This window comes from Coenobita brevimanus, chromosome 71, assembly GCF_032717465.1.
Source record: "Coenobita brevimanus isolate Jiangsu-jjx chromosome 71, ASM3271746v2, whole genome shotgun sequence".
In the NCBI taxonomy this organism is placed as follows: Eukaryota; Metazoa; Arthropoda; class Malacostraca; order Decapoda; family Coenobitidae; genus Coenobita; species Coenobita brevimanus.
Window position 1 is genome coordinate 34,984,501 of NC_137024.1, and position 27,785 is coordinate 35,012,285.

The 27,785-nt window shown below is 50.3% G+C and overlaps 1 protein-coding gene across 1 annotated transcript; it reads right to left on the reverse strand.

Moving 5' to 3' along the window:
* On the reverse strand, positions 1 to 26,632 carry LOC145406745 (uncharacterized). Its single transcript, XM_080277843.1, has 2 exons — positions 26,562 to 26,632; positions 1 to 325 (listed from the first exon to the last, which is right to left on the reverse strand). Exons 1-2 carry the CDS (start codon positions 26,630 to 26,632, stop codon positions 1 to 3), a joined length of 396 nt encoding a protein of 131 aa, XP_080133969.1.
* Positions 26,633 to 27,785: the final 1,153 nt, after the last annotated feature.

The following is a 27,785-nucleotide window of genomic DNA, read 5'->3' on the forward strand; positions in this document are numbered from 1 at the left end:
TCATGCAACATGAACATTGAGAGAGAGGAGATCCTGCTCAGTGGAGTACATCTGGGCATAGCGACGGCCAAAGTGCCTGATAACAGAGAACAAGACTAGGAAGAGGAGGATAACAATGATGAAAAGTGCAAGGGCCGGGTTGGGGTGGCTAGCCAGCATCAGCAGTAGCAGTGACACGCCTGTCACGACCACGGGAAGCAGCAGCATGGTGGCCAGGAAGCAGGCATCTCTGGGGCTGCGAGTCATCTGGCTGAGCAGAATAACACAACTCTCACGCACTGTAGGGGCATCGGGGTCCTCGTTGTAGGTGTGGCAACGGCGGCACCTGCACAGAAATGGACAATAAAACTCATTCTATGAGTAGGGCACTGCATGCACTCAAAAGCTGTAGCTAAAAGCTATATCTATCTATCTACAGTCAAATGCCTTAGTCTCAGAAGGGGTGGTTGTGATTAAACTGCCCTCATATCAGCCTGAACTTCGCAGTCACATTGCTTTCCTGGCAACTCACACCCCGCTCATTTATGTACCTCTCTGTGTCTACCCTCCACCTCATGCTGTCTCCCCCTCCACTCACATACACTTCCCTAGTCAATCTTTCATTTTCCAATCTCTCCACATGGAAATTTGGGTGCACTGTCTCAGTGCACCCAAATTTCCACATTTGTTTATCTTTCTTTCAAAGTAACTCGATACATTCCTCCCAGATAACTCATTTCCACCCCTCTCACTTGTGACTTGGGTCCTTCCTGGAAAGTCAAAGCTTAACTTTCATACACTGGAGTGGTGATCACATTACTGCTGTGCAATGGCTTCTTTACTTCCATTCCCCTGAAAATAATCCTAGTACAGTATATCACTCTGAGAAACGCTCAAACAGGGTTTAAGTGAAGAAACAGTACTTGGGTGGGGAAAGTTAGGATGATGATAATTTTATTTATCGTTATGCTGCGTGTTCTGAGTACAATTTCTTGAACATAGGACACGCGCACGGACGTAGGTTCTTCTGTTCAGGACCGGGCAAGAGCATGAAACAAAGGAATAGGGCTCAAACACAGGCTAACCAGTCTTACACGTATATTACCTTAAAAAATACAATGGACTGCACAATACATGTAACACAATACAACACTAATTGGTACACAAGTGGAACACAGTCTGAATCATGGGTAGGTGCAGCTGGCGGGCAGGTGTGGGAGGGGGAACGTCCAGGGTGCGCTCTCGGGAGAGGCGCTCGTCTCGGGCTGCATCGTCAGGCATCGGGTGTAGGCTGAAGGGTAGCGTCGTGGGTGGCCCTCTCCTGGTGGGGCCTTAGGAGTGTGATGGCCCTTGCAACTGGGGCCAAATAGGGCCAGTAGGTGCACTGCCTGGCGCCTGCCCTTGGCTGTGGTGGGAGTCCTGGTGGAGGGTCCTGGCTGGTCCTGGCCTGGGGTCGTCGAGGAACACCTGAGGGTCGTGGGGTGCTGTCTTATCGGGAGGGGGAGACCGTCAGGAACTGCCTGCGGTCGCTCACTCCTGGGAAGTCCAACAGCTGCTGGGGGCGTCGAGGGCTCGGCTGCAGGGACAAGATGCCCAGGCTCACAACGGGTCCACTCCAGACATCCTCCAACTGGAACTCTGTAGGGTAGCGATCTACACCCCTAGTGGTACAGGGGGAGTGTGAGGGGCATCTCGCTTTGCCTCTGGAGGGGCAGGCTGAGCCAGTGATGCTGTCCTCGGCAGGAGCCTCTGGGGTAGTGGAGGAGGGAAGACTGGTGGTCGTTCCCTCAGCTTGGCAAGTCTGGTGGATGTTGCTGGAACTCCACTCCGGGGCAGTGGAAGGAGATCCGGTGGATGCTTCCTCTGCTTGGCCAATCCGGTGGATGTTACCAAGGCTCCCTCCTGGGGTAATGAAGAAAGGAAGTCTGGTGGACATTCCTCCCACCCGGCAAGTCCGGTGGATGTTACTGGGACACCACTTGTCACGGGGTCAGCAGGGAGAGGAAGTCCAATAGACATTCCTACGCCTGCGGTAAGTCCAGTGGACGTTACTGAGGTCTCACTGCTGGGGGAAAGTCACAGTCGAGGGGTATCCGGTGGATGCCCCCTCTATGGCAGGTCCAATGGATGCTACCAAGGCTCTGCTCTCTTCCCTGGGACAGCAGGTGGGGGAAGTCCGATGGACGTTCCTCTGACAGTAAGTCCAGTGGACGTTACCATGTCCTTGCTGCCACAGATGGGTGACAGAAGAGAGAATCGGTGGACGCTTCCTCTACAGCAAGTCTGGTGGATGTTACTGTTCCGCTGCTCCCCTTGGGGTATGTAGGACTGGGAAGACTGGTGATCGTTCCTCCTCTAATGGCAAGTCTGGTGGACGTTACCGAAGACCTACTTGGGACTGTGTACAAACAAGTCCCACCCTGAGTCTGGTGAGTGCTGTCCTGGTCGGAGGGTAATGCACTTGGGGCAATGCACTTCCCGCTGGTCTGGCTGGGTGGAAGAGGGGCATATGGTAGCGGGGGATGTGGGGCGGTGTGGCTTGGGACCCCTGTGCGCCTCCCCATGGCCTCCTCTTGGGGTGGGTGTCATGCCCTCCCCGAGGTCTTCTCATTGGGTGGGTATTTCAGTCATGATAATGAGGTAGGTAGGATCTAGAAACAAAACCATCTTTTCTGTCCATCTATAGTCAGATGTCATGATCCCACAAAGGGTAGCCGTTTGAGTCTGTTAGCTTTTTATGAGAAGGGACACTAACCCTCCACCAACCCACTTGTTGACACGAAGGGAACACCTGGGTTGGTTATATAGTGACCACCCAGTGTTGTAAATGGTTTCCCGGCTTAAAGGAAACCATTAAGCTTGTCACTCAGTGTAAAGCCACCTGAAATGGAAACATGATTGATAAAAATAAAAGTGACGGAAAGATGATAGAAATGGGACAAAAGGAGGGCAGACACAGAAAAAGAATGATAAAGGTGAAGGAAGGAATTGGCAGCACTACATCAGATGAGTGAATGGTGGTCACCGCTGCCTACCACCAGTGTTATGCCAAGTGTTTAAGGGGTGGCTTCCTGTCCCTGGAACACCTAGAGTACAGCTGGGTTCTCTTTCTAGACCGGAGCTTAGACAAACAAGAAAGGGCCAGGGCATAAGAACACAGGGCAACAACCTTACGCATATACTGATGAATTCAACTGATGTGGAACGAATAGACAATCTGATACAATTTCATAGACAACAATCAATACATATTCTGGCATTAATGGGTCTAGTATCATGCAGGATACAGTATACATAGGAGTCTAAGTCTGGGTTGAGAGGGCAAAGGCACTATTACCAGTGGTGGTCAGACCAAACAAAGAAGGACATTGCGCAAACGCAATGCACAATCCACAGTTCACTACCTTCCGCAAGTGCAAGTGCACAATCTGACAAATATTTAGCCTGTGCAATGTCGCAAAGTCCAAACCATTTGCATATTAAAATGCAGTATACTGCCCCCCAAAACGCCCAGACACCCCCACAAGGAGCCCACAGAGGAGCAACAACAGCGCGCCGGGACTCAGAGCGACAACAGCATAAGTCAGCCCGGGCCATGCGCCCCTATGACCCGGAGCTCGCCCCATAGCAGGAATACCACACAACCTTCCAGGCGAGCCTTCCCCAACCAGCTAAGGGGTGGAGCTGCTTATCCAGCTCTTGCCAGCACCCCAGAGACGGCCTGTAACCACTCACCCCTCGCTAAGGAGATGGCTTGTAGCTGCTCACCCCTCGTTAAGGAGACAGCCTGTAGCCGCTCTGAGGGTAATAAGGAGACGGCCTGTAGCCGCTCCCGCCTTCATCAGGAGACAGCCTGTAGACACTCCGAAGGTGTCCTTCCTGAGACAGCCTGTAGCTGCTCCTGCCTTCGTCAGGAGATGGCCTGTAGCTGCTCCGAAGGTGCCTCCCCTGAGACAGCCTGTAGCCGCTCGCCCCTCCTGAAAGAGACGGCCACTAGCCGCTCTGAGGATAATAAGGAGATGGCCTGTAGCCACTCCCGCCTTCGTCAGGAGACAGCCCGTAGCCACCCTGAAGGTGTTCCCCCTGAGACGGCCTGTAGCCGCTCAACCCTCCTGAAGGAGACAGCCCGTAGCCGCTCCCGCCTTCGTCAGGAGATGGCCGGTAGCAGCTCTGAAGGTGCCTTCCCTGAGACGGCCTGTAGCTGCTCAACCCTCCTGAAGGAGACGGCCTGTAGCCGCTCCCACCTTTGTCAGAAGACGGCCTGTTGCCACTCTGAAGGTGCCCCTGGGTCTGCTGGCAGCTGCCCACTACCCCAGGCCACGGCCAGTAGCCGGGCCATGGCGACAGCCTGTAGCTATGCCCCCAGGAAGCCACGGCCAGTAGCTGGGCCCTACAGCAGGAGACGGTCTGTAGCCACTCCTCCGCCTGAAGCTGATGCCTGTTCCCTGACCCACGACCCAGAGGGAGTCTCAGGCCTAGAGGAGTATTGGAGAGGCCCCTTAGTCTCCCCTGGCCTCTGCTTCCTACAACCGGATCTGGAGGAGACCCACCTGACGGACCCCGACGCAGACCGGTGCCACAGCTCCTTCCTGTCGGTGCTGCCAAGCCCTGGGGACCGCAGCCCTTGGGAACCCCAGACCGTCCCCAGGACTCCCGGGCGGGAACTCCCCACACCTCGATGTCAGAGATCTTCGTCCTCCGTCAGGAGCCTGAACGACAGGTTCAGGCAATTGTTCGGCCCCAGCCCTGAGGGCCGCACTCCTGTCCCCAGCCCTGAGAGCGCGGGACCCTTCGCCACCCACAGCCCTGGACGAGAATGGACGCCCCTACGCGTGATCCCGTGGCCTCTTGATACAGAGGCTCCCGGTGGTGCCCAGCCCCGTCAGTACCGGAGCTGTGACGCCCCTCCGCCCTTGCACCTGAATGCCACGATGCCCAGACCCGACAACAGTGACAGTAATAGTGCAGTGTTTGTGATCAAGTGATGTAAAGTCAGAATATTGAACTAACCCTCTAATGGAAGTCAGTAATACAGTAATACCAAAGAGGTGGAGTGAATAACAACTACAGTGATCAATGTATGTGACCAGGGAATATAAAGACGGAACAGTGAGCTACCCCTCTGATAGGAGTTAGTGATAATACCAAAGTGATGGAGTGAGTGACAGTGACAGCATAAACACAAATATGGCCACCCAGTGGGAGTCGAGTCTGACGGGGTAAATACGCTACCATCAGAAAATAACTCCTGATACTAAGACCATAATCAGACCCCAGTGCCAAAGCAACACTCACCAGTAGGAAATAACCTTGGTAACTCCACGAGTATAGAAAACCCGGACTCCCCCTAATAAAGAACACTCTGCCTCAAGTGCTATTCACAGTGACCCAAGCAGTATCCTGTGTGATACTGATAACCATATCTAGACATAAGAGTTTGTAACTGCCCAGTGTACTTGTGTCATCGAGTTTCCCCTGTCCAACACGTGTAAGGTTGTTGCCTGGAGTTTTTGTGTCCTGCCTCTCTCTTATTTGTCTAAGCCCCAGTCTAGAAAGAGAGCCCCAGTATACGCTAGGTGTTTACAGGACAGGAAGCCGAACCTAAAACACGTAGCATTACGTATATATTTGTGGGAATTACTGTAAAATATTGTGATATTTAAATAAAATAGCATACTTACTTACTTTTATTTATTATTATTATTTTCTATTATCTGTAATATGTGCAAGTGTGCAGTATAATATTTAGCTTGTGCAATTTCGCTAAGCGCTTGCGCAAACCATTTGCATATATTTGTGGGAATTACTGTAAAATATTGAGATATTTAAATAAATTAACATACTGACTTTTATTTATTATTATTCTATCTATCTATCCATTGCCAGACGCCTTAATCCCGTAAGGGGTGGCCACTGGCCACAAACAAGCAACAAATCGCCTCCATGTCACCCTGTCCCCATGCCATTTTACTGCCCTGCTCCCAGCTCACACTCCTCTCTCTCATATACTTCTCCATTCCATCCCTCCGTCCCATCCTTGGCCCCCCCCTCCCTCTCCTCCCTCCACCTCAGTCACATACACTCTCCTCGTTAGTCTCTCACTCTCCATCCTATCTAAAATGCAGTATAATGCCCCAGAGAGCACCAAGACACCCCCACAAGGAGCCCACAGAGGAGCAGCGACAGCGCGCCAGGACTTGGTGCGACAACGGCCCAAGTCACCCCAGGTCACGCGCCCCTATGACCCGGAGCTCGCCCACCGTCACCATAGCAGGAATACCACACAACCTTCTGGGCGAGCCTTCCCCAACCAGCTAAGGGGTGGAGCTGCCTATCCAGCTCCTGCCAGCACCCCAGAGATGGCCTGTAGCCACTCACCCTTCTTTAACGAGACGGCCTGTAGCTACTCTTAGGGTTCCAAGGAGACGGCCTGTAGCCGCTCCCACCTTCGTCAGGAGACGACCTGTAGCCGCTCTGAAGGTGTCTTCCTTGAGATGGCCTGTAGCCGCTCGCCCCTCGCTAAGGAGACGGCCTGTAGCTGCTCTGAGGGTAATCAGAAGACGGCCTGTAGTCACTCCCGCCTTTGTCAGGAGACAGCCTGTAGCCGCTCCATAGGTGTTCCCCATGAGGCAGCCTGTAGCTGCTCGCCCCTCCTGAAGGAGACGGCCTGTAGCAGCTCCTGCCTTCATCAGACGGCATGTAGCCGCTCTGAAGGTGTTCCCCCTGAGACGGCTTGTAGCCGCTCAACACCTCTCCTGCAGGAGACGGCCCGTAGCCGCTCCGAAGGTGCCCCTGGGTTTGCTGGCAGCCACCCACTCTCTCAGGCCATGGCCAGTAGCCGGGCCATGGTGACGGCCTGTAACTGCGCCCCCAGGAAGCCAGGGCCAGTAGCCGGGCCCTACGGCAGGAGACGGCCTGTAGCCGCTTTGCCACCTGGAACTGACGCCTGTTCCCCGACCCCTGACACAGAGGGAGTCTTGGGCTTAGAGGAGTATTGGAGAGGCCCTGTAGTCTCATCCAGCCTCTGCTCCCTACAACTGGCTCTGGAGAAGACCCACCTGACAGACCCTGACACAGACCGGTGCCGCAGCCCCTTCCTGTCGGTGCTATCAAGCCCTGGGGACCGCAGCCCTCGTGAACCCCAGACCCCCCACATAACTCCCGGGCAGGAACTCCCCACACCTCAACGGCGGAGGTCCTCATCCTCCGTCAGGAGCCTGAACGACTGGTTCAGGCAATTATTTGGCCCCAGGCCTGAGGGCCACACTCCTGTCCCCAGCCCTGAGGGCTGCACTCCTGTCCCCAGCCCTGAGAGCGCGGGGCCCTTCGCCACCCACAGCCTGGATGAGAACGGATGCCCCTGCGTGTGATCCTGTGCCCTCTGAGTATGGAGGCCCCTGGTGGTGCCCAGCCCCATCAGTAGTGGAGCTGTGCAGCCCCTCCGCCCGCTCCCCTGCCGCCAGATACAACCATAGTGACCAAAATTGTGCAACATCAGTGATCAAGCAGTGCCTGGGAAGAACAGTGAATTGAACTTCTAGTGGAAGTCAGTGACAATATCAAAGTGTTGGACAGAAGAATAGATACAGTGAGCAGTGTACGGGATAATTCAGTAATAATATAAACATCAAAGTGGTGGAGTAAGTGATAATAACTGCTTAAAAGCAAAATACGAGTTGAGAGTAACAAAGTAAATACGCTACCATCAGAAATTATCTCGTAATACTAAAATCATAATCAGATCCCAGTGCCTTATACAACCCTCCCCATTGAGAAATAACCTTAACAACTCGACACGCATAGAGACCCTAGACTTCCCTGATTAAGAACGCTGTGCCTCAAGTGCTATTCACTGTGACTCAAAACAGTATCCTGTGAGATACTACTAACCATATCTAGAAATAAGAGTTTATAATTGCCCAGTATACTTGTGCCTGTAACATCTACTTATTCCCCTGTCCAACTAAGCAATATACGTGTAAGGTTGTTACCTGGAGTTTTTGTGTCCTGCCTCTCTCTTATTTGTCTAAGCCCCAGTCTCGAAAGAGACCCCCACTATACACTAGGCGTTCACGGAACGGGAAGCTGAACTGAAAACACCTAGCATTACACTGGTGGACAGTGGTGGTTCTTGAACCAGGCATACGAAAGAGGTAATCAGGAAATACCGGGAAAAATGGCAACCAAACCACACGTGCAATTGCCTAAGTTCAACCCCGAACAGTACGATGTTCACACATATCTGGCGATTATTAAACTCTTGCTAGATATCGGTTTTGAAAACGACCAACAAAAAATTGCAGTTACACTCCCAATGCTGGGCAAAGCAGCGGCTAATATAGCACCCAAAATCGTTCCGGATCTCACCTGACAATAATACGAGACTCATGATCCAAGCCATCACCCCATCACTAGGGAAAGTGGTGGCACTATCCCAACTGGATAGTTTGACTTTTGATGGGAACTTAGATGATACCCTAATCCGGGCAAGACGCCTGGTCACCGCTACCTACCCGGAGACAAATGATGAAACCCGGGAACAGCGTACCTTTAATACTCTCCTGAGAGTGCTCCCCAGTGTAGTAAAAGAGCACTTTATGATCCATGACCCGACTGGAGACATGAATGGAGACGTCCAGCTGATACAGCGACTCCTGACCTCCCGCCCTGCACCCCAGCAGATCAACGTGGTAAGGATGTTTCCCACCTAAATTCCAGCTCCCCCAGTCAAGCCACGTCCGCCTATGCACCGTACCAGCCCCACCCCAGCACTTAGCCCACCTAGGGCACACCCCACACACTGGTGCCCTGCCCACAGGAAGAACCCCAACCTCATCTTAGTGAATCCCTGGGAATACTCGGCGTGCAGCTCCAGGTGCCCACTGCATGATATCCGAGACCAGTTAAAGGCTGCACTTCGGAAAGCTACCACCCCAGGCCAACACAAAGTCTCCTCTCTAGAGGACGAGGCAACAGACAACGAACCTGCACCTGTGGAGGAGACCGACCCTGGGGAACAGGAGCTGGAGCAAGAAGATGGAGGCCCCAGACAGTTGGATTTATAGGCCCGTCCCCACACCCTCCCATGGTGGTGGGGGCCATTTCCCCCAAATATCACCCCCCAGTTTACCACAAGATGGAGCTGAACGGGGTGAAAGCCAGACTTCTGGTCGATACGGGAGCGGCCAGATCCTGCCTTTATAGCCATTACTTTTCCCATCACAAATCGACCTTCGGCCCATTCCGCCCCACATCTACTCACCTTGTGGATGCGGGGGATGGTCCCCTGCCCATCCATAGGGAGACATGGGCCCTATGAGTCAGCACCCACTAACCGGTGTCAACCCAACACCAGTTTATATTATTCGACTCTTCCTGCCGAAATTATGACGGATACCTGGGGTTGACCAGGCCTCCCAGGGCCAGCCAGCGGACCCCAAGGCGGGACCGTTCCGGCCCTGCTTTCCGTCAGCCCTCCGCCAGGAGTAAGAAGCGGCAGGCCCGACTCCTGACACTGTTTGGCCCCAGTCCCGAGGGCCACCTACCAGGTCGAGGCCCCCAGATGGAAGAGACTCCCTGCACCCCAGACCAGACACACGCCAGGTCGTGATGCCCCTGAGAGCTGTACCATGCCTCCTACAGGAAAGCTCTCCTGAAGGGCCCCCTCCCACTCCCGGGCGCCACCTCAGTTAACCCCAGGCTTCAGGAATCCGGTGATGACACCTCTAACTCCCAGAGTCGTGTTAAAGACTTAGTGCAAGTGACAATCAGTGATGTGAACAGTGAGACAAAAACAATACACTAAGGTTCCTATTCTACCTTATCCAAGGTACTGTATTTGTGCTTAAGTCCTTCAGAACCAGGGTGATGTACTAGTGTGCGGCCCGAGACTAACCTACTAAGGACAGTCTAAAAAGACCGAACGAGTGATCTGTGTCGCCTGGCTAAGTGACATCCCTTCGTATATTGACTCAGGTATAGACATCGTGCCCATGTGATATGTATGCTAATATTAATCAACTTGTCACTTCACTCTATTCATATGTTGTGTATCTCGATGTGTATATTGAATGGAAATTGTGCACTGGCTCAGACATCCATACCGTGCCCTTGTGACCTGTTATATATGTGTACTGAAGTGAAATTGTACACTGACTCTGACATCAATACTACGTTGTACCAGTATTAGTCACTCTGTCACTTTACCTCTTCCATATTCAATATATCTTTGAATGTGTATTGTAAGGAGATTAAATTAAGACAATAGATGTGTTAAGGTATACTGCCGAGTTTTTATGCCCTGTTCCTTTGTGAGTGTTCTACTTCCAGTCTAGAAAGAGGACCCTGCTCAGTCGCTGGTGTCTTTAGGACGAGAGGTTGGACTAAAAACACCCAGCATAACACTGGTGGAAAGCAGTGGTTCTGGATCCGATTAGAACACAGAGGAACAAAGAGGGAAATCTTATACAATGGCGGACAAACCACACATTCAATTGCCAAAGTTCAACCTCAAACAATACAACATTGATGTGTACTTGAATATGGTAAAACCCTTATTTGACATAGGGTTTGAAAACGACAGGGAGAAAACTTCCGTCACACTGCCACACCTGGGCAAAGTAGTGGCAAGCATAGCTCCGAGAATCGTCCCAAGACTAAAATGGGACCAATTCACACAAATTGTGAAGCAGGCAGTAAAATGCAATATAGTGCCCCCTGGAACACCCAGCCACCCCCACAAGGAATACAGCATAGTGCCCCCACGAACTCCCAGACACCCACACAAGTAGCCTAAGGAGGAGAAGCAGCAGCGCACCAGGACTCGGTGCGACAACGGCCCAAGTCAGCCCGGGCCGCGCGCCCCTATGACCCAGAGCCCAACCACTGTCGCCATAGCAGGAATACTGCACTACCTTCTGGGCGAGCCTTCACCAACCAGCTAAGGGGTGGAGCTGTCTGTCCAGCTCCTGCCAGCACCCCCAAGGAGACGGCCAGTAGCCGCTCCCACCTTCGCCAAGAAGGTGTCTTCTTTCTTGAGACGGCCAGTAGCCGCTTGCCCCTCACTAAGGAATCAGCAAGTAGCCGACCTGAGGGTAACCAGGAGATGGCCGGTAGCTGCTCCCGCCTTCGTCAAGAAGGCGTCCTTCCAGAGATGGCTGGTAGCTGCTCCAAACCCCTCCTGTAGGAGTCGGCCTGTAGCCGCCCCCACGTTCGTCAGATGGCCTGTAACCACTCCAAAGGCATTCCCCAAGAGACAGCCTGTAGCCGCTCGCCCCTCGCTAAGGAGACAGCCAGTAGCCGCTCTGAGGGTAATGAGAAGATGGCCTGTAGCTGCTCCCACCTTTGTCAGACAGCCTGTAGCTGCTCCGAAGGTGTTCCACTTGAGACGGCCGGTAGCCGCTCCAAACCCCTCCTGAAGGAGTCGGCCTGTAGCTGCTCCCACCTTCATCAGACGGCCTGTAGCCGCTTCGAAGGCATTCCTCCAGAGACGGCCGGTAGCTGCTCCCCCCTCGCTAAGGAGACGGCTGGTAGCCACTCTGAGGGTAACGAGGAGATGGCCGGTAGCTGCTCCTGCTTTCGTCAGATGGCCAGTAGCCGTTCCGAAGGTGTTCCCCCTGAGTCGGCCTGTAGCCGCTCCCACCTTCGTCAGATGGCCTGTAGCCGCTCCGAAGGTGTCCCTGGGTTTGCTGGCAGTTACTCACCCTCTCAGGCCACGGCCAGTAGCTGGGCCTTGGCGGCTTGTCGCTGTGCCCCTAGGAAGCCATGGCCAGTAGCCGGACCTTGGCGGCTTGTAGCCGTGCCCCTAGGAAGCCATGGCCAGTAGCCAGGCCCTACTGCAGGAAGTGGCTGAGAGCCGCCTAAGCTTAACGCCTGTTCCCTGACCCCCAGCAGAGGGCGTAGAGGAGTATTGGAGAGGCCCTGTAGTCTCCCCCGGCCTCTGCTCCCTACGACTGGCTCTGGAGGAGACCCACTTGATGGGCCCTGATGCAGATCGGTGCCGCAGCCCCCTCCTGTTGGCGCCACCCAGCCCTGGGGACCACAGTCCTCGGGAACCCCAGACCCTCCCCAGAACGCCCTGGCGGGAACTCCCTACACCACGATGGCGGAGGACCTCCCTCTCCGTCAGGAGCCTGAATGACCGATTCAGGCAATTGTTCGGCCCCAGTCCTGAGGGCCGCACTCCTGTCCCCAGCCCTGAGAGTACGGGCCCATTTGCGCTCCGGACGAGAGTAGTCACCCCTGCGCGTGATTCCGTGCCCCCTGAGCATGGAGACCTCTGGTGGTGCCCAGCCCCATCAGTAGTGACGCCGTGCTGCCCCTCAGCTGCACTCTGGGCGCCAGATGAATCATAGTGACTGTGACTGTGAAATGATAGTGACCGAGCAGTGACGAGGTGGAGTAGTGTATTAACAGTGATAGACCCAAGTGTTAGAAAGGACGAGTAGATACAGTGAACTACCCCACCGTAATAAGATAAGTCCCAAACCAGTGGAGAAGTAATATTAATTGAGTAAAAGCATTCTACGAGTGGAACATATTAAAGTGTACATGCTACCATTGAACTCCAGCTCATACTACTATAATCATAATTAGACCCCAGTGCCTTACATCCCCCCCTCCTTTTTTGTGAGAAATAGTTCTAGCCACTCCACTCATGTAGAGACCCCAGACTGCACTAATTTAGAATATTTCCACCTCGAGTGTTATTTTCACTACATTCCCAAACAGTATCCTGCGAGATACTATTAACCCTATCTAGCTATAAGAGTTTATGATCACTCAGAATATTGCATCTGTAACATCTGCTGATTCTCCTGTCTGACTGAGTAATACACGTGTAAGGTTATTGCCTGGAGTTTTTTTTGTCCTGCCTCTCTTTTATTTGTTTAAGCCCCGGTCTCAAAAGAGAACCCCGCTACACGTTAGGTGCTTAAGGAATGGGAAGCTGAGCCAAAAATACCTAGCATTACAGGCAGTTATGCCATCCCTGGGCACATTTATAGCCTTATCTTAACTCGATGCCCTCACATACAACGGAAGCCTCGATGACACATTCATCCAGGCTAGGCGGCTCATCACTGCCGCGTACCCGGAAACAGACGCAAAAACCCGGGAACAGCTTATATTTAACACACTCAGTATCCTCCCCAGTTTCATTAAAGAACATTTAATAATACATGAACCAACGGGAGACCTGGATAAAAATATCAATTTAATGAGGCGCTTTCTAGCCATCCACTCCACTCCTCAACACATTGGCGAGATCAATCAATTCCCCACGCATCTCATCGTCGTCAACCCATGGGCTAGGTCAAGAGAATTAGCCCATGGGAATTTTCTCCCTGCTGCCACGACTACCCAATCCACGATATCCATGAGCAGCTAAAAGCTGCCCGGCACAGCAAAACAACACAAGGACGCCTTCAAGCCTCCCCACCATATGCTGATTTCTCCAAGCCTCAGGGAAAGAAAATACTATGGAGAAGGCACAGAAGGCGTCCCCCACCGCCCCTGCACCCCACCATAATGACAGGGGCCACCCCACATCTCCCCCAGTCTATGACAGGTGGAAACGCCATGTTTCCTTTTCCTCTCCTCTCACTTACCTCTTCGCACGAGCAAGCTCTTCGTCGCGCCAGCCGTAGTTTTAAAGTGAAGAGGTTCCTTGTACGGCACGTGAAGAGGTCTCTCGGGGTTGAAAGTACTGGAATATGAAGCAGGAGCATCACCCGCCTCTTCCCAAATATCTTCGTATCTTTTTTTATACTGATATCATATTCATGTAACTAGTTAGTACCTTTACATTCACGAAATGCATTTGCAATTTTTTAAAATGTTTATCATTTATTTTGTGTGTGATACTGTATTTATGGATTTTTAGGAGACTGGTGCTACCCGTTTATGATCAAACTACTGCTACCACTATAGAGCTCAGTGACCGCTACATGCACACAGCCCAATCCTTGACTTCTATCATTCCCAAGTTACCTGTGTCTCATACAGTGGTGATCCAGGCGACTTCACAGCTTATTTCCGAGAGCACTTTATGTACGGTAACAGACTTGTAAACCATTCCACTTTTCACTACTGTCTTCAGAAAGGCAAGCACGTGGTAGGCCGTGGTTAGATTACTGCCATCGCCGCTAAATTCTAGCTGCCGTAATCCTAATCACTTCCTTTTTACGGTAGCCATAACTTAACCTAACTTAACATTTCTAACAGCAGAAAAACCAAACATGACCGCTAAATTCTAGCGGTTGAAGCTGAACTGTAGCAGTAATAACCTAACCTAACTAAAACTGACCTGACCTGACCTAACCTAACCTATTTCTAACTTAACTAAACAACCAAACCAAACAAATTAATTCTAGCTGCCGTAATGCTAACTGTGGTTAGGATTACGAATGTCCCCGCTAAATTCTAACTGCCGTAATCCTAATCACTGCCTTAAATTATACCACGTGCTTATCTTTCTGAAGACAGTAATATGAAGTGGAATGGTGTACAAGTCTGTTAGATAGCCTGACCTGATCTAAATTAACCTATTTCTAACCCAAATGAACCACCAAACAAAACCGCTAAATTCTAGTTCCCGTAATCCTAACCACCATTGAACCCCCTCTCAAGTATTGAAGTATCAAGTATTAAAACTATTTCCTACCATTGGACTGATTCGGAGACGTTGTTTATCAGATTTAGCATATTATTTTCGCAATATATCACACAAGAGAGGAAACATAAAACAGATGACGGCAAACATGCGCTCCACCAGTGTACCAATCTCACGATTTCTCTCCCAGAGAGCACCCCTGCAGCATACCAACCCTTCCGTAGTCTCCTTCTGGGAAGAGGCTGTTCGTCCGGGGTTTAAAGAGTATGCAAAGATTGCACCAGTCGAGCAGGGCAGTACTCCCGAGGTGGATGGAAAGCTGATGACAGGGAGTGCTGGAGCTCCTGTTTCATCAGCCCTCAGGACTAGTTCCTGACCATCCCCCTTTGCTGAACTTTTTCAGTGTCTCAGTTACACAGAGAGTAGGCCAGCATGCTCTCCAGTTCAAATTTCTCTATCTACAATAAACTTCATGCACAGTACACACTACACTTCCTTTTCCAAAATTCAAAAAATGGCGTCTCATTACCAAGCCTCGGAGTCCCCAGGGGGGGGGACCATAAATGCCCCCACCATCCGCCCCTCTCCCGGTGACGACTCGAGGTGCCTGGAACCACTGTCTGACTCTCTTCTTCTTCATTTCTGCAACATTCGCGGCCTTTCCTCTAACTTTCGCTCTGTTGAGCACCACCTCTCCTCCTCTAAACCTCACCTTCTTTTTCTAACTGAGACTCAGCTGTCTGAGGCAACTGACAGCAAACCCTTTTCTGTATCCTCCTAATTTCTCTATACTCATTTCAAAGCCAAAGGTGGCTGTTGTGTATATATACGCAATGACTTATCTTGCTCTCGTGTTCCTGAACTCGATTCTTCTGAATTCTCTACACTCTAGCTTTGGCTTTCTTGTCATTCTCTGACTAAATATATCTGTGCTGTTTACTTATCCCCTAATTCTACTATCAAAAATTCTTCGACTATCTTACTTCTACGATGGAACACATTCTATCCATTTCTCCTTTCTCTGAAATCTCCATTATAGGAGATTTCAATGTTCACCACCACCTTTGGGTCTCCTCTTCTTTCACTGATCCACCTGGTGAACAAGCCTACATCTTTTCTATCCTTAATGACCTAGAGCAGCTTGTACAGCACCCTACCCATATCTCTGACCGCCTTGGAGAGAGCTCCAACATACTTGACCTCTTCCTCACAACTAATCCTTCTGCTTACTCTGTTAATCTTTTCTCTCCGTTGGGCTCCTCCGATCACAACCTTATCACCTTAACCTGTCCTATCACTCCGGTACGGCCTGTGGACCCTCCAGGGAAACGTCGTCTGTGGCATTTTGGAGCCGCGGACTGGGAGGCCCTCAGGCAGTACTTCTTTGATTTTCCCTGGAATGATTATTGTTTCCATGGCCGTGAGCCATCTGAGTGTGCCTTGCGCATTAGGGAGGTTATTCTCTCGGGCATGGAAGCATACATTCCTTTCTCATATCCTTTGACTAAAGCAAGAAAGCCTTGGTTTAATCACGCTTGTTCTAATGCTGTCCGCAACAAGGAGAGGGCCTACAAAAGGTACCGAAGCCAAACCACCCCTGAATCACATCATCTTTACGTTTCTGCCCGGAATCGTGCTAAGTCTGTTCTTCGCTCTGCTAAAAATAATTTCATCCATACTAAATGCTCTCAACTCTCCAACTCGAATTCTTCCCGCTCCTTCTGGCACCTTGCCAAAAACCTTTCTAACAACTTTACCTCATCATCCTTCCCTCCTCTTTTCTACTCTGATGGTTCTGTAGCTATTTCTTCTACTGATAAAGCAGATCTCTTCGCACAAACTTTCTCCTCCAATTCCATCTTAGACGATTCCGGTGCTGTTCCTCCATCACTTCCCCCCTCTGACTTCCTCATGGCTGACATTAAAATTTCTTCAGCTGATGTATTTTCTGCCATGACTGGCCTCAGTACTAACAAGGCATATGGGCCTGATGGGGTCCCTCCTGTTGTTCTCAAGAACTGTGCTTCTGTGCTTACACCCTGCCTAGGCAAACTCTTTCGCCTTTGTCTGTCAACTTGTACCTTTCCTTCTTGCTGGAAGTTTGCTCTCATTCAGTCAGTCCCAAAGAAGGGTGACCACTCCCAACCCTCCAACTATCATCCAATTGCTTTAACGTCCTGTATTTCAAAAGTTTTCGAGTCAATTCGCAATAGAAAAATTTTAAGGCATCTTTCCTATCACAACCTTCTTTCTGATCGTCAGTACGGGTTCCGTCAGGGACGCTCCACTGGCGATCTTCTCACCTACCTTTCAGACTCCTGGTCATCCTCCTTCCGGGACTTTGGCGAAAGCTTTGCCATTGCACTTGACATCTCAAAGGCTTTCGATCGAGTATGGCATAAATCTTTAATTTCCAAACTGCCCTCCTAAGGTTTCTATCCTTCTATCTGTGCCTTAATCGCTAGCTTCCTTTCTGGTCGTTCTATAGCCGCTGTTGTAGACGGCCATCGTTCTTCTCCTAGATCTATCAACAGTGGTGTTCCTCAGGGCTCTGTCCTATCACCAACTCTCTTCCTTTTATTCATCAATAATTATCTAAGCTGTACATCTAACCCTATCCACTCATACGCTGATGACTCCACCCTTCACCTTTCCATTCGGTTCCCGCAACGCCCATCTCAACAGTTACTTCAACAAACAAGGGATGAGGCTATGGCACACCTAATGTCTGACTTGGCTCGTATCTCTGACTGGGGTAAAAATAATATGGTTGTTTTTAATGCATCTAAGACTCAGTTCTTACACCTATCAACCCAACAAAATCTTCCACAGGTACACCCATTAATGTTTAATAATATTCAGCTTAGTCCTGCATCATCCCTGAACATGCTTGGGATTTCATTTACTCGGGACTTATCTTGGAAAGATCATATTACATCTCTTGTTAAATCTGCTTCCAAGAGATTGAGTGTGCTAAGTCGACTCCGTTCTTTCTTTACCCCTGCACAATTGTTGACTCTATACATTGGTTTTATCCGCCCCTGTGTGGAGTACAACTCTCATGTGTGGGGAGGCTCCCCACATACAGCTCTTCTCAATAGGGTGGAGTCAAAGGCTTTTTGTCTCATTAACTCTCCTCCTCATACTGACCCCCTTCAACCTCTGTCTCTTCGCCGCACTGTTGCATCTTTATCTCTTTTCTATCGCTACTTTAATGGTCACTGCTCCTCTGAACTGTCTGCTTGCATTCCTCCACCTCTACAACGGGCACGTAGCACCTGTCTGGCAGCAAACTCTCATCCCTTTTCTGTCCAACTCTCTAATGCAAGAGTTAACTGTTACTCCCAGTCTTTCATTTATGCAACAGGTCAACTCTGGAACTGTCTCCCTCTGTCTGTATTTCCTGCTGCCTATGATCTCCAGTCTTTCAAATGCAGTGTGTACAGGCATCTCAAAATGGTTGGATCTTGAATTTGGCTCTCTATTGTATTTTGTTTTTCTCTTGGAGGGAACTGTTACTGCGGGCTCATGGCCTTTGGTTCCTTCTTCCTCGCATAAAAGAAAAAAAAAACTTACTCAAGCAGAATGTGCCCTTTGTTTGGACTAACGACCAGTCACAGGCTTTCCAAAAGCTAAAGACAGCTCTTGTAAATGCCCCTGTTCTAGCATTCCCTGATTATACCAAACCCTTTCTTCTCTGCACAGACGCCTCAGGCACTGGACTTGGTGCCGTTTTGATGCAACTCGATGAAGCATCAAGGAAGCGCGTAATAGCGTATGCTAGCCGCACTCTTACAACCGCTGAACGTAACTACAGTGTCACAGATCTCGAAGTGTTAGCAGTAGTCTGGTCTTCGAAACATTTCTGAGATATAATCTATGGTTATCCAGTGCATATCGAAACAGACCACCTTCCACTATGTGATTTGTTCAAGAACCGCAACCTAACAGGTAGGCTAGCTAGATGGTCCGTCATCATCCAGGACTTCAATCCCACTTTTCAATATGTACCAGGAAAGTTGAATGTAGTCGCAGACGCACTCTCACGTCACGTAGCAGCAGCTATAACATCACTGCAGCCCGAAGTAACTGAAAACACTACACTAACGTCAGAAGTTTTTCGAAACTTTCAGCGCCAAGACCCCATATGGTCCAAAGTCATTTATTTCCTAGAATCTGGCGATGCCTCGACCTTACCTACTCTGCCAGTATCACTAGATGAGTTCATGCTAGATGGTGATCTCTTGTACAGGAAAACATTACTAACAGGCAAAGACATGCCCAATCGCAAAGTACGCCAACTTGTCCCCACTGCCCTGATACCAACGGTTCTTCACATAGTTCATAATACCCCTCAAGCTTCCCATCCAGGTAAAGACCAATGCTTGTGCCAAGCACGTCTCAAATACTATTGGCCAACCATGCGCTGTGATATCAATGCCCACTGCGACTCTTGCCTCTTCTGCCACCGCCACAAAGGATCAACCGGCTTACCTGCACCGCTCTTACAATACCCAATCCCGTCACGACCATGGGAAACTGTCTCAATCGATCTCTTAAAACTACCTCTCATGGAATCCGGCGCTGAGTACTTGTTCGTAGCCGTCGACCACTTCTCCCGCTACTGTGTCCTCATACCCCTCTCTGACAAGACCGCGAAGAGTGTTGCACGTGCCTTTGTAGATCACGTAATTTGCCCGTTCAGTACCCCTCATACCATTCTTACTGACAACGGTACAGAGTTCAACAATAGCCTTCTAGATGAGATCTGTCACTGCTTTCATATCAATAAGTGCAATGTCGTGCCTAACCATCCGGCTTCCAATGGCCTTGTAGAACGCCACAACCGAAAAATCTTAGAGTGCCTTAGACATCTAGGCTCCCATAGTTCCTCCTGGGATGACTGGATTCCCCAAGTGGCATCCTCAATCAATAGCTCCATCAATGCATCCATTGCCGAATCTCCCTTCTTCGTCCTCTTTGGTTTTGACAAGGACCTCCCATACTCTCTCTTATCCTCAAAGCCAGAACCCATCTACAACATGGATGATTATGTTAAACTAAAATTGGCCAACTTCCAAACAATCCACCAGTATGTCCAATCCACTTTGGCTTCCTCTCAGGAGGACATGCTGCAGCGCCAACATAAATCTGCCTCTCCTATCACTATCAATGTAGGCGATCTTGTCTTTGCTCATTCCCATACGCGTTCCTCTAAGTTGGATGACAAATTTACAGGGCCCCACCACGTCCTCACTCAACAAGGCAACAGATTTCACCTCCAGGACCTGTCCACTAAGGACACCAGATGGGTCCACGTCGATGACTTAAAGCGAGCACCCTGTGGCCTCGTGTTGGAAGAATCACTTACACAACCTCCTGACCCCCCTTCCCCTCCGCACATCCCTCAGTCTACTCCATCTCCACCTATCCCTCAGTCTCCTTCATCTCCACCTACACCTACTCATTCATCAACCAATCAATATCGGTCCAAACTGCGCTCTGCCCATCAACCTCTTCAGGACCTCTCCCATTAACTCTACCCTGATTTTCTAGGTACAATGTTAGCGGTCTACCTGCTGGCAGTGCTGACCCTCCTGGGGTCTGGGTCGGGTCAGGATGATGGTGGAGTATGTCCCAGGGCCTTGGTCAGCTCAGGAGGCGAGGTAATGCTTATCGAAGATGTAGTCTCCCTGCACTACAATCTTGCGCCACTGGCCGACGTAGCCATTGCCCTACCTGCCTACGTGCACCAGCTCCACGGAATCAAGACCCATCTCACGGCCATCATGGGGACACACAACCCAAATCAGTATCTCTATAACCTTTTCCCACCACTCTTCTGGCAATTGCAATACATAAGTAACAAATTCACTGAGCTCAATGACACATTTTCCATTCAGACACCCGTTGGTCGTTCTCGTGTGAAACGAGGTCTCTTCGACTTCAGAGGTGAGACTCTGAGTGGCTTGTTTGGCGTTGCTACAGCCTGTGACATTTCTGGCTTCAAATCTGATCTTGCTCATTTAGCTTCAGCCCTAGAATCCCAACGTCGAGTCATCAAAATCCAACACACTATGTTACAGAAGATTACGGCCCACCTAAATGAAGTAACGTCCACTCTAAACAACTTCATCGATATCTTACGACAACACCTTTCAGATCTCAACGTTATCTATCAGTTCTTCTACCTCAAACTCAACATGGATAATCTCCAACTGGCCATCGACTCTCTCCTGTCTCAAGTCTCTACCTTGGTTCGTATCCTGGTCGATGCCATAAATGGACAAGTCGCTGCCGACTTAGTACCTGTCTCAGCTCTCCGTTCTGTCCTGGAATGGGCTCACTTCACCTTTGATCTATCCCCAGTCCTCCCCTACTCCTCCCTCGAATATTATTATCCTGTTCTCGAAGCCACTCTTCTCACCAAATACGTCGTCGTCCATATTTCTCTCCGTTCTGCCATAACCTTTAACCTTTTCCACATCATTCCCTTCCCTTTCTGCCTCTACAACTCCTTGTTACAAGCATCTGTTCCTTCAGAATATTTCCTCCTCTCCCATGATCATCTTTCAGTTGCCTTCCTTTCTTCCACAGACCTCCAGAAATGTTCCTCCCTTACTCCGACCTCTCGTCTCTGTGCTGCCCACCTTTTTGCTATCTTCCCTAGCAGCGCTACACCCAGTGAGTCTGCTTTAGTTCGCAACCATTCCATCTACTCGGCCTGTTCCTTTGCTCCAACTCCTGAACTCCCGGTCCACCATGCTCACCTCAACCATGTCCAGTACTTCTTCTTTGTTGTTCCCATCACTGTCACAATCATGTGTCCTGGTTCTTCAGTTCGATCCATCCCCGCTAGTGGTCTCTACACAGCACCAGACTATTGTACCGTCAAATCGGAGTCCGTCATCACTTACGCCACTCGCTATCACCAAGCTGTCCGTAAACACTCCTATGACATCTTTCAGCCAATCGACGTGCCTTCATCCCTACCATCTGCCAACATTACCGTCACCTCCCCTAACTTGCGCATGCTAACATTCCTCAATGACAGTGACTTCATTATGGATCAATTTTCTCTGGCCTTCAGCCGTTCATGGGTTCATCCAACAGTTGTGTTTCCCCGTGGTTATCACTTTCATAGGTTTTCTACCCATCATATGTGCAGTGCATTGTTGTGTCAGGAAAATGGAACGCTGACTCCAAGAAATCAGAGTCGCTACAGGCATAGTACGCCCTACACATGACGTAGAAACTCCCCGTACTTAGTGCCCTCACATTCAGTGACTACCAATGCCATCTGACAATTACCCAAACTGTGAACAGAACTCTTAGTACTAGAAAATGATGGTATTTCATGCATTATTGAGTGGCAGTGTATCCTACAGAAACTAACAAAAAAAAAAAAATCCTCATATCTACTCCTTGTTTGTCATGTATCAAGATATTATTGTATAATCCCCATTATGTCTATGTATAACTTCGACCCTTACTGGACACATACCTATCAATTAATCCTTGTATATCTTATATGTATATATCCTTCTAATTCCCTCCCCTAAACATGGCCATGTCTCCCCTACTGCCCCTGTATCATACTTATCCCTTGTACAAACCTCCCCGACCCTGCCTTAGTAATATAATCAAACACCATATACCTCCTGGTGTTAGGAGACACCATCAGCTACCCGGGGGAGTAGTGTACCCCCCCTACAATATGTCTACCCCCGATGTATATATGCCCCTCCCCAATGCATACATGCCCCCAATAATCTTGCTGACCTAGCACGCTTTCCCAGGGCCCAAGCCTGGGCAGAAGGCATTACTGCGTCAGTTCTGAGCAGACACTCAAGAAGGGCAGACTATTTTTGTCAGAACTCGTAATTAACTCCTTAACTAGCTGTTTGTACACGGAGCTTCTATCACCAAAGTATTGCAAGTTACAGGCCGATGTCTCCCTGCTGAATCCTGGAGACAGGTGAGGTGACCTTAGTTTTAGGGAGTCGCTGGGGGCTGGTGGAGGTTGTTGGTTCGGTGGGTGTTGGGGGCACTGGGGGTGAAGGTGAGGGTGTGGATGTGTATCTAGCTGGTGGGAAGGAGAGCTGGCTGGATCTGGTAGTGGCGATGGTGAGGACGGGTGTGGGTGGTGAGGAGCTTGGGCCTCATGGTGAGGCAGCCGGATGGGGATGGGGGGTTCTTGGTTTGTGTGGTGGAGTTTTTGTGTTAGGAGGTGGGGGTGTGACAGCGGTCAAGGAGGGGAAGCTAGCGTGGGGTCTGGTGTAGGACATCAGTGGAGGAGAGAAGTGTGGGTGTAGCGGTGGTGGTGGTGGTCAGGGCAGGTGTACAGTAGGTGGCGTGGAGCGTCGGTCATGTGGCAAGGTGGCCAGAGGTGGGTGGGGGGTCTCCCGGTTGGGTGGCTGGACTTTGGTGTCCTGTGGTGGTGAGGTTGCTTGGGGTGCAGCAGGGGTCTGTGGGGATGGTGTGGAATTGGTGGAGGGTAAGGTGGGGGACGTAATTGTGAAAGAGGGGGGGTGCGTGAGGGCAAGGAGTAGCAGGCGTATGAGTCAAGTGTGTGGTTGGGAGTGGCAGGTGGGGGGGCAGATAAACCGCATGTGGTGGTTGCAGGGGTGTGGGTGTAGGGTGGCTTGTCCTAAGGGTGGCGGGGGTGAGGGCAGATGTAGGTGGCGTGGAGTGCTGGTCACGGGGTGAGGTGGCCAAGGGTGGGTGCTGGGTTTCTCGGTTGGGTGGTGGGGCCTTTGTGTCCGGTGGTGGTGGCGAGTGCTGGGGTGGGAGGTGAGGTCACAGGGGATGGAGTTGGTGTAGGGTATGGTGGGAGGTGTGACTGTGGAGGGGAGAGTGAGTCAGGGTGAGGAGTGTGATGGTGTGAGATAGCAGGTATACGAGTCAGTTGTGTGGTCAGGGGAAGCAGGTGGTGGTGTGGGGTGCTGGGTGGGGAAGCAAGTAAGCAAGTGTGGCATGGTTGAGAGGTGGCGGGAGGGGGCGGAAGAGACGCACATGGCAATTGTGATATATGCTGGGAGTGTTGTGATGTTGGATGGAGGAGACCGTCTAGCGGCCTTGGGTAGCTGGTCTCCGTCGGGCAGCTATGAGTTGTTCCTGCATGTCATGAATAGGGCACTGGTGACTACATGCTGAAAATTCCCATGGATCTGTGGAAATCTGGTTGGTAATCTCCTTAGAAGGGGGGTGCCCTTTGGTGGGCCGTGCCCTGGCCATACTGGGTGGTGTTGGTTAAACTGTGCATCTGGGGGGCATCCGTGATTTTGGGGGTTGTGCCAGATTCATCGGGACTCTGCTCACTGCGCCGATTTGTGGTGAGGTGGTGCGATGGGCGAGAAGACGCCTGATAAGTTGAACATCCCTGTCAAGGTCTCCCATTCGGTCAAAGATTATGAAGTGTTCCCTTATGGTGCTGGGAAGGATCCTTAACAGGGTATCGAAGATAAGTTGTTCCTGGGTGGCTGTGTTGGTCCCTGGATAAGTGGCGGTGACGAGTCGCCTGGCATGGATGAGTGTGTTGTCCTGGTTGCCAATGTAGGTGAGGGCGTCAAGCTATGACAGAGCCATGACTTTACCTAAGGATGGTGTGACTGCCTGAGTGACAATATGGGTAAATTGTGCCCATGTCAGCTCCGGGATGATCTTGGTGGCAGTACTTGACACTGCCTTGCCCAGGTGCAGCGGGGTAATTGCTATCTTCTCCCTGTCATGATCAAATCCCATGTCCAATAGTGGCTTAACCATGGACAGGCAGGTATTAATATCATATTGTTCGGGGTCGGACTTTGGTAATTGCATGTGTGGTTTGGCTGCCATTTTGTTAAACTTTCCCTTATGTTCCTCGTTGGTCTCTGACCGGATCAAGAACCACCGCTAAACACCAGTGTTATGCTATGTGTTCAATGGTCGACTTCTCGTCCTCTGAACATGAGCTACTGAGCTGGGGTTCCCTTTCGAGACCGGGTCTAGAGTATACAACAAGAGGAACAGGGCATAAAAACTCAGGTTAAACAACCTTAAACATATATTACCTCAATTACAACTTAGAACAGAATACAATATTAATGTTATATACTGAACAGGTAAGGGGACACAATAGGACTGGTGGACTCTGGTCTGGGCTGCTGTGGTCTTGGGCTGCTCCCAGGTGTTGTCCGGGTGTGGGAGAAATCTCGTCAGGTGTGCCCTCTTGCAGGAGGCATGGGACCATTGCCAGGGGCTGGGGCATCTGGAGTGGGATGCTGGGTGGTGTGGAGGAAGGTCCTTCCCTAGTGGGGCCTTGGTGGGGAGGGCGGCCCTTGGGACTGGGGCCGAACAGGGCGAGCAGGCGGGCTTGCCTTTGCCCGCGCCTGGAGGACTGCTTGCCGTTGGGGCTGGGGAGGTTGCGCCCTGGAGTCCTGGGGGCTGCGGTCTCACTGGGGTCAAGTCGTTGTCTGGAGCTGCCAGCGGCATCCCTTCCACATGGAGTTTGACAGTGAGAGGCGTCGCCGGGGTGCTGGCTGCGAGGCACAGACTCACGACAGGGTCTTGCAGATCTCCTCCAGCTGCAACTCTGCCTGGGAACTTCTGTGGGGAGAGAGAGAAGGGTGTCCCACTCGGCCTCTGGGTGGGTGGTGAGGCAAGCTATGGACGTCCTCCATGAGGGTAGTCACAAGGGCAGTGGACAAGGGACGTACGGTGGCCAATCCCTCCCCAATGTGGACGGTGGCCGTCGTCATGGTTCCAGGTGCCCCTGAGACAGCAGGTGCAATGCGTACAGTGGCTGTCCCCTTCCCGGTGCAGATGGTGGCTGTCACCATAGTCCTGCTCCCTGAGGAAGTGGCAGATGAAGGATGGACAATGGCCAATCCTTCCCCGGTGCAGACGGTGGCCGTCACCGCGGTTCTGCCCTTCTCTGGGGCCACAGCAGGGAGAGGTATGGTGGATGATCTCCCCCCTGGTGTGGACGGTGTGCTTTTCCCAAGGGTGGCTACAGATGAAGGGTGTACGGTGGCTGTCCCTTCCCCGGTGATGACGGTGGCCATCATCGCAGTCCTGCAGGGGGTAGCAGCTGAAGAGCGTATGGTGGCCAACTCTTCCCCGACGCGGATGGAGGCCGTCGTCACGGTGCTGCCTGGGACTGTATCTCTACAAGTCCCACCCCGATCCTGGCGAATGCTGGTCTGGCTGGAGAGTGGTGTACCACCACTATGTATCTCCTGTTGGGTCTGCTTGAGAGGAAGAGGGGCGCATGGTGGCGGGGGACAGAGGACTGTCTGGCCCGGGCCCTCTATGCACTCTGCGCGCCTCCCCATGGTCTCTCCTTGGGGTAAGTGTTGCGACACCCTGTCCATGGCTCCTCCATGGGTTGGATGTATCGTCACCCTTTCCGTGGCCTCCCCTTGGGGTGGGTATTTCAACATTTACCCTGATGAATACTAGGCTACATACTGGAAGCAAAAATTTATCAAAACCTTTAGAGAGTGGGTTTGTAGACTAAAACCATAAACTCACAAACAACAGTGAAATAAGATAAATTAAGAGAAGTATTTAACAGATTAGAATTTGTTGCATTTTTTATAATTCATGAGGGTTGGGGGGAAAACGTTAGTGTCGTGAGACATCTAAGACTTATGCTAGGAGGAATGAGTGAAAAATGTTAAGAACCACTGGTTTAGATTTACGATAAGCCCACAGTATGATACAGAATAGTGACTTCACGCAGCACCCTCACATAATGATGACTTCTTCACTTTACCAGCGATGATGACTATCCAAATCTAAACTGTTTGTACACAAACTTTCATTTCAAATCACTAGTACTGTGCTTTAGAAAAATGCTTAGTATAAGTGATATGAAATAGTGTATGTTAAAAAATAACTTATTAGGTCTTATTATGGCTGTAGGCTATAATTTGTCCCAAGATACTCATTTGGCATGTAGTGTGGCTGACTGAAGGGCCATTCTTACCTGTTGGGCAGCTTGATGTTCACATGGCTCTCATCAAATCTGACGCAACCTTGGACAGGTGACTCCCCCATATCTCTCAGCCGTGTGTAATTCCAATTCTGCATCGAGATACCAGATTTAGTGTTGGTTCAGACTGCAGACCCATAAGTGATAGGAGATTTTCTCTCATTTGAACAGTGTTGCACTAGATAAACTACTGTTAGTGGCCTACAACAAATCAGTGGGCTAGGAGCTGTGACAGTGTTCTTGCTTTTGCTGGAAAATCACATTTTGTTTTCTGACTGACCAGAGTTGTAGTGTGGACAAGGTCAACAGACTCCATTGAAGCTTACCACAAGTTCAACATCATGAGTACCTGAGATACTGTGATGTCCCAGTTGTGTCAATACCAGGCAATTCAACATTATGTATCATATTTTGTGGGATGCAACTTTATACAGTGAGTATACGTATCACCTACAGTACTGTTTGTGTTTGTATGATAGTAAGGGGGAGGGAAGGGTGCTGTCCATAGTGTAGTCTACCTAAATTATCCCTGGCTGACCTTCAAGCTGAGATGTTATCAGTGGAAAGTTTGCTCTGAGCAGCGATATAAAATTGGATGATTATTGTTAATATTATTATTACTTTGAACCCCCCTTGGATGTGCTGGTGGTTGTGTTGCTGCAGCAACTTGCTGGTGTAGTTTTTAATTGTCTGGGTGTGACCTTATGGTTGTGTAAGTAGTATGCTGATACAGTAATTTACTAGTTTGTTTCCCTCATATCTTGGTCGTGATGTGGAAGGCGAGACTAACTTTTTTACTGACATTTGTGAAACATTAATAATTATTTTAATCAGTTTCCTTCCCATATCAAGCAGTGTAATCAGCAGTGATATCAAAGGCCAGACATATTTTTGTCATATATATACCTTGGAAAATACTGTGAAAAACTAGGGACAAACAGATTTACAACACTGAAAATATGTACAGTTCAGCACAGTGTATGATGAACAGGTTTAGTGTACAGTACTACACAAAGGAAATATGTACAGTATACAGTTGATAGATCTAAAACAGAAAGTAAAATTCAAATGCTTGTGGGTGGATAGGCTACCAAATGAGGTACAGTACTTTGTTAGTAGTCAACACATTCTGACAACTGGGTACAGACGAAATTTGTGAGGAAAGTATATCTGTGACAGACTTACAACACAAAGTAAAATTCAGACTCCTGTGGCTGC

Bases quoted from the DNA above. Each gene is read 5' to 3' on its own strand.
- LOC145406745 (XM_080277843.1), bottom strand. From the start codon at position 26,632: ATGGGGGAGTCACCTGTCCAAGGTTGCGTCAGATTTGATGAGAGCCAT. The intron at 326-26,561 runs GTAAGAATGGCC...ATTTCTGTGCAG, and splicing joins AACATCAAGCTGCCCAACAG to GTGCCGCCGTTGCCACACCT.